Source organism: Corvus brachyrhynchos, unplaced genomic scaffold (genome assembly GCF_000691975.1).
Source record: "Corvus brachyrhynchos isolate BGI_N302 unplaced genomic scaffold, ASM69197v1 scaffold80, whole genome shotgun sequence".
NCBI classification, from domain to species: domain Eukaryota; kingdom Metazoa; phylum Chordata; class Aves; order Passeriformes; family Corvidae; genus Corvus; species Corvus brachyrhynchos.
The window spans coordinates 11,279,545-11,287,004 of NW_008236769.1; the positions used below are offsets into that span (position 1 = coordinate 11,279,545).

Consider the following 7,460-nt stretch of genomic DNA (forward strand, 5'->3'; position numbering starts at 1 on the left):
TGAACCTTTCCTATCTAAAAATGATTCATGTGAATCAAACTACGTAAAACAGTAAGTTTAAAGGTGTTTCACATAAGCTACCTAGCAAACACAAATGCACTGGAAAAGAAACTCCTGCAGGAAGAGATTCTGATTTCATCATATTTTAAGATTTGAGGGTGGCTGTCACCACAGTGACAGCAGAAAAACAACTTGTGTTGCTCCGACTTTAATTGCAGTAGCAGTTGAGAAGAACAGGTAAATGAAATGAAAAATGCTTTTGTTAAGAAATGATCATAAGGCTCACTTAGACCATTCTTAGCTCTGCAGATGAAGGCAATTTAAACATTTTTATATAGTCAGGAGATGAAGAGAGGCCTTGTCAAAAAGCATGGACATGATGGAGAACAGTGACAGAAAAAGAAGCCACAGACCACTGGAAAAATACACAATTAAACAACATGTTGTTGAACATAGCAACAAAATTAGCTGTTGGGAGGGGGGGTAAGAAAGGTTTTCAGTATCAACCCAGTTTCATCTACATGAATTGGGTAACTTACAAGAGACCTTAGACTTCTTGCTGAGTCTGGCAACAATTAAAGTTTTTTGTCTTTTTTCGTTTTCCTTTCTAGTATCTGCTAGCAGAAGGAGGACTCAAAAGAAATTTCTTCATTCACTGTGAGCAACATCACTTGTGACAGAATTAGATGAAGTGCTCTTGTACTGGGGAAACTTATCCAAGACAATACCTTTAAAACACGTGTACACAGATCATAAATGCGACTTCATCACAAAGAAGACTGAGAGTTCAAGATGAACCACCTATGACTGTATGTTAAAAATGTTCAGATTTAGGGTAAAGAAAATTTCTATTAACACCTCTACCCTAGAAAAACCAAATGCTTTGGCAGTACACAAATTACAAGCAGAGCAACCCTACTAAGAAAAAATGCAATTTAATGCCTCAGGAGCTTTAAAGCCACAAGACCTACAAGCATACAGCAAGCAGGGAGTGTATCTTTTGCTTTCTCCAATGAAAAAAGGTTTAAAACTCCAAATTCAGTTCTGTGCACTATGCGAAGTAGAAGACAGTGAGGCTTTAATTTACCCGTAGAGCTGTAAAAACAGCAGCAACGCCTGATAATTGAAAACAGTACAATTCAGTCATACTATCAGTATTTACATAGGATGCTGTCATTTTACTGGGTAACCTACAACTAAGCAAATGAGAGTTGTAATTTTCAAGAGAGATCCACAAAGATTTTTACCAATTCAGTTGTAGCAGCAGATCTTTTTTTCCCCTGTGGTTGCAAACATGGGTTTTCATTTCTTCTTGAAACCACAAAACAAAAGTTAAACTCTACCTTAGCTGTGACACCAACGTTGGCAAGCTATTCTGCAAGAGTGGCTCAGAAAATACCAGATTTTCAAATAGATGCTTGTTGTGCAATTCCCATGTCACCTGAAATTTCTTCAAATGTTCATTTTCCTGTAATGATAAAACAACCAGAAATAAGCCAGGGTTAGAGAAAAAAAAAAATTTTGTCCACGGCAAGATTTTTTTTAAAAGTCTAATTTCCAACCTAAAGGCTGGATGAACCAGCTCAGATCTTATGCAGTTTTAATACCCAAAACCTCAGAATTTAAGCAATTTTTAATGACTTAAATAACCATAGCATCATTCCTTCTAAATTGTCATGAATTAAAAAAAAAGTCTACATTATTCAAAGTTCCCATTCATTTCTGCACCAAAAGATGTATTTTATGATCTGAACCTGTAATTTTCACGTTTTCTTGTCAAGCAATTGTCATTTCTGATTATTTTTCAGTTTTTCGAACTTATCTTGTAAGACACATATGCAATGTCACCTATAATCTTTATTCAAAACTGACATAAAATCAAATAAACAGTTCTTCTCAATTACAGCCTAAAAAATGAAGTTCTCTAAACAGACAAGACCAACAACTTACTTCTCTAGTAAGCAGAACATTTTTGTATTTGAGGTTACTTAACACATAACTGGATGTAATTTCAAGAGCTAAACCTTAAAACTACTATAATTAAAACATATGAATTCAAAACACTTATATTTTTCAAGGCAGCAATTTTTCCCACATAAAGCCAGCAGTATGGAGGTTTTCTACACCTGGACTCACCCACACAGCAGAATTAAATGCAAGCATTCTGGCTCTCAGATCAGCAAGTGGATCTTAAGCACTATAACCCCTAGCACCCAGAAACACCATTATGCTTCGGAATTTTATAGTTTTTTTAATCATAGTAGGTTAAAAAATAAACCAATCAAACATATTTATATCACACCTGAAGACAAGACTACCAGAATTTAAAAAAACAATTAAGTTTGAAGCATTATTATTAAGAAGGGTGGGCAGCGGGGTTTTTTGTGGCACAAGACGTGTACTTTTGCATTTTGAATATTATATCTTCAAAATATTTTATATTTCTATAAAATGCTAATAATTTCTCAAGGGTCACTGAGGCATTTCAATTTCTTAAGGAATTTCCATATTATGCTGTGAACAAAACTGTCAACACTTATCTACAAAATCTTGAGTATGTTTGCACAGATTATGGTGTTTCTCACGAAGAAATACCAGGCAAGTTTTCCTCTCTAGTCTGCTATGCTGTGGACTTGAGGGCCCTTCTGTACTGACCACAATCTTTCCAAATTGCTGTCAGTAAAATCCATCATTCCCTACATTGGTAGGGCACATGGCTTTAGTTCCTGCTCTTGAAGTCCTCTGAAAGGAAGGACAACTGTTCATAATTTCATTGAGAAATCAGTTTCTCACAGGTGGAGGTTCAAGGGATTATATGCCTTTATACAGTACACTATGTGCAAAGCTTTTATCTTTAAAACGAAGGCAGCACTAAGTTTAGAGATCTTGGCTGCCTTTTATGTTTTCAGCTGAAAAGATTCCTTCTTCCATAGTGCACTGGTATCTTGAGAGGAAACATCCATGCACACTGAAAAAGCTAGTGACCCTACCACCTGTACTGAAAGCTGTGACATACCACTCCATTTAATAAAAAGGTTATTTAATAAATCGAAGAAATGTATGACAAGAGACAGTATCCTACATTCTCACATTTCAGTTTCTCAATGTCACAGCTCAGTAGAAAGACGTTTTCAGTACTTACTTGCAGGGTTGCAGAAGGAAAAAGACAAGAAAAATCTGGCGTACTTTGTGTTTTCTTATACTTTGTTTTTTAAAAGACAAGAGGAATTTTATTTTAATTTTAGTTTTGTCACAAAAGGGGTTGACTAGCAAAGTTCAAGCATCTTCTGTTTTCTCATGGCTATTATTTCAATCTCCCATATCTACCAAGTTTTCACAATTACTAGCTCACAGAAATTGCCAGGGAAAAGGTATAAAATGGTTATTTTCTGATCAGCTGTGTAATTTTGGCACTAATGGGTTCATTATTGGCAGATCCACCTTGAGAAAGCTAAGGGGTACTGCAAATCATTCGTTTTACAGCTGAAGAAGCTGCAATGCAAATCAACCTGAAGAGCAATCCTCTCTCAAGCACCTTATTAGAAACTAAATGACTGTTAAAAGCAGCCAATAAACAGGAGATAGCAGTGACCTCACCTCTGTATCTAAGTGATAAAGCTGGGGAAGATAATACAGACAACAGCAAATACAGAGCACTGACAACAGAAAAAAAAGCAGTAGATATGCTCAAGCTTCTTAATAGAAACATCTTCCTGTTTTGCAAGTTTAATTTTATGAACTACCTCAGTAATGAAACTCTGCTTCCTCTCCACTTTATAGCCTCACCTGCAGCCATCATAATCTATGTAGTATCTATTTTTTCCTCTCTTTACCCATTTGGACAGTCACTTTCACCTAACTGGCAATAAAATCCAAATTCCCCATTTTATCCACCTTTTTTTTTCTACTTGCAGAAAGTTTACACAAGAAAAGGGTTGGACAGGATAAGGACATTAACAAAGGATGCACAAGAAAGGATTAATAACAAAATAGGATTAATAACCCTCTAAGACCTTAAACAAATAGAATTACAGAACTTGTTTACTGTATTACTGACTCGATGGACAGTTACTCAAGAAGAAATTTTTAAGGCTACTGCCTCTTTTATACCCAAAAATGTAATCCCAAGTCTAACATCACAATCAGTTGACAAAAAAAAAAAAACATTTATGGACGAACTTTAGAGATAATAAATTACATAGCAGTTTAAGTCTGAGGCAACACAATCTTTTCAAGTAGCCATCCTAGACTGTGAAAAGTTGAACAATTTAAGTTAGCGCTACACACAGAAGCTGGTGCGACCTAATCATGGTTGTCAAGAAACCATTAAAGATTAACAGAGAAGTGTGTTCCACATTAGAATATCTAGTATTTGTAAATCTGCTTAAAGATTTGTTTCAGAGTAAGTGCCACAAACAATTTCCCAGCTTCTTCTCTGCGAACAAGATAATTTCATCAAGCCACTCTAAGAAATGCCTACTCCACACTTCTGAATATTTAATCTGCATTTTCAGAATCTCCCTGTCTCTAAGGATGAAAAATGAACCTTACAATTTACAACTACAGAAGACACCTGAAAGAGCCCAGAAACAACTCTGTCAGCATTAGCCCTGGCAAGCAGGAGCACACAGGCTGTTTTTTCAGTCTTACCAGAGTAACTAGGAAGGCGCTGATTGTACACGCTGCCTGACAGAGTGCACTGTATTCTTCAAGTAGGAGTGAGATGAACTGCTGTGCCTGGGGTGGCCCTTCTGTCGCTAACGTTGATGCAACCTTAGATCCCAGGGACAAGTGTCTGAGCAGACGAACCTTCATTTCAAGCACATATTCCCTAGCCTGCTGTTCCAACCGTTGATAAAGCTGATATGGATCTCTTTCACAAAGCCTTTATTTTTAGAATATTTGTGACAAAAAAGAAAAAAAAAGAGAGAGCATGTAATCAACAGTTTTCATTTTCCTAGAAGTATTTACCAGTTACCATTATCATCCTCAAAAATAATCTCAGTGGCTCAGGTTTAGAGAACTACTTTAAACCTCAGAGAACAAGTCCAGTCCCCTCCTTCAAAACTACAGAACTGAGCTCCTTTGGGACTAGGATGCTTGCACACGTGAGGAGCAAACTGATTTAGGGCTTTACAATTTCATTTCAACTTGCGAGCTCAAAATCTTAACTTCATTTGCATCCAACCCTACAGGCACCCAGACTCTTCAGATAAGGCTCTTCACAACTGCTCCATGTTCTTCTTAACATGGGACAAATTTGTGTCTACAGAAGAAAACTGAACACAATGGCTGCTTTGAGCCACTTTAAATAATTCAATTTCATTCTAAATTTCTGTGCATGGAGTTTAAGCATGCACAGAACGCTTTGGTTTTTTTACAGTACAGGGAGGTGGGGAAGAAGAAATGAATGGGGTAAGTACTTAAGAGTTAGGAGAATAGAAGTCTGCAGCTATCTAATCCATGCTTTTCCCTCACCACTCAAAACCAGTCCTATTATATTGCCATCAAGTATTCCAACATACAATAGGGACATTACTTGGCACCACTACTTATTCCAACAAAGATGACTAGACGCTCCATTTTTGCCAGCAGTGTCTAACAAGAGCTGAGCATGGAACTGGGAACTTCTGCCTTTTAAACCCAATTACTCAGCTGTAACATGGTCTTCTGCATACTACCTAAATGGAGGATTTTTCTGGGGTTTTTTTATGCATTCAATACCTACAGTGACTATCTTTGTGAAAAAATTCTGCATGACATTAGCACCACAGACTGGACACACTGGTGCCTGCCCAAACTGTATCCTTTTTTATTTTACACTTTAGAGACCATAAGAAACTCAAGTGAAAAATAATCCAACTGACATTTAAGGTTTCCTTTGAGATCCTGTTTCTGTCTTTGTATTTTAATAATCTCTCTCAAAAGTGAAAAACAGTTCTGAGTAATCAAAGCTCCTGAGTACATAAGAAAGCTACACAGTGTACGTTTTGATTTCCAAAGTTTTTCCATTAAGGAGAAAATGCATAACGTCAACAACCATTTTAGCTGTGATTCCGTTTTAATTACCAACACACTATGCAACATTTGAACATCTTTGATTTCCAAGCCTATATTGTGTGTTTTGATCACTTACAAGTGTGACTAATAGGGAGGGACACTGTATTACTCCGCTTGTACACAACTCATGTTCAAAACCAAACAGTTTTTATATAAGCAATGTGCAATACGCTTATTTAATTATCTCTTAAAGCCAGTTCAGGTGTACAGTCATATTAAGAGCAGTGCTAGATTAATTTCTCTTTCAAACGCATCTTTACCTCACCAGAATTTGGGTTCAACTAGAAATTGCACATATGAGAACTACAGCTGGTTACACTGGTCAGATCTCAGTATATTAATAACATGTGAAACCACGGAGAACAAGAACTCCTTGATCACACACTGAGTTAGACAGAAACTGAGATGATCCTACTGGAGCCCTTTAAGGTTTGCCACACTACTCTTAAAAAGCAAAAAACCCACCACTGAGGATCTCATTAAGCCCATCTTCAAATTCACTTCAATACCTAGAAAAGTTACAATTGAGACTTCTAAAATAAGAATGAAATTCTTGGACTCCACCTAATCTAGTGATCAATGTCCAATATAACTTTTTTTTATTTTTATGAAATTTCTTCCAGGTGATACAATCACAGTAAGGTGCAAGCACTAACTACTACTACTAATTCAGGCTAATTCCACAAGGTAAGACTTTCACGTGGGGCAATTCAAACTTAACACTGTCTTATGAATAAGGTCTTCTGAAGAATAAGATTCTGGTACCCTTTCATAATTATACATTTATATTCCTATTGCAAACAGCATATGAATTTAATAGCTTCCCATGCATCCAAACTAGTATTGAAAAATCCTGAACAAAATAGAATTAATATTCTTTGGAGTGATATACCTATCCACCAGCTCCTTCATTCCTTCTTTATCTGGTACCAACGACTGGTCTTGGTCATCTGCCAAAGGGGTCCCAGCTTGGCGATAAATACACCGAACCATGTATCTGACTTCGGACCAGTAATTCTGAAGCTGCTGAGGTTCACGTTCAGGCTCTGCTGAGTTTTCTCTGCATGTGAAGACAAAAATAATTACCCTCTATTTGTATACATCACATAGGTGTATTGATTCCTACTATTCCAGAAAAAAGAAAGTACATCTGAAAATGCCTAGAATAAAGTATTAAGTTGGGTAAATACTGCCATCCAGAAATTACTGTTACTGTCAGACAACCGGTTTCAAGAGTTTAAGCACACATGTACAAACAAGCTACAATACTGCCAAAGTCTGACTACAACAACCATGCTGCTGAGGTTGAGTTCAGTGCTTACCTGCGTTCATTACAGGCCTCACAGTTGCACGCTATGTCTGAAGGAGAGGAATTGCTAAGATCTGCAGCAGGCACCGTC

At 36.8% G+C, this 7,460-nt stretch overlaps 1 protein-coding gene across 2 annotated transcripts in view; it reads right to left on the minus strand.

Moving 5' to 3' along the window:
- FAM193A (family with sequence similarity 193 member A) overlaps positions 1–7,454 on the minus strand; it is a 41,111-nt gene extending 33,657 nt beyond the window's left edge. For both annotated transcript variants that reach the window (XM_017727734.1, XM_017727733.1), the window contains exons 1-4: positions 7,383–7,454; positions 6,953–7,120; positions 4,651–4,885; positions 1,344–1,468 (exon numbers count right to left, since the gene is read on the minus strand). In XM_017727734.1, the coding sequence (XP_017583223.1) occupies positions 1,344–1,468; positions 4,651–4,885; positions 6,953–7,053 (461 nt within the window). In that variant the 5' untranslated portion in view covers positions 7,054–7,120; positions 7,383–7,454. The remainder of the gene's footprint in view (positions 1–1,343; positions 1,469–4,650; positions 4,886–6,952; positions 7,121–7,382) is intronic.
- Between the last annotated feature and the right edge of the window lie 6 nt (positions 7,455–7,460).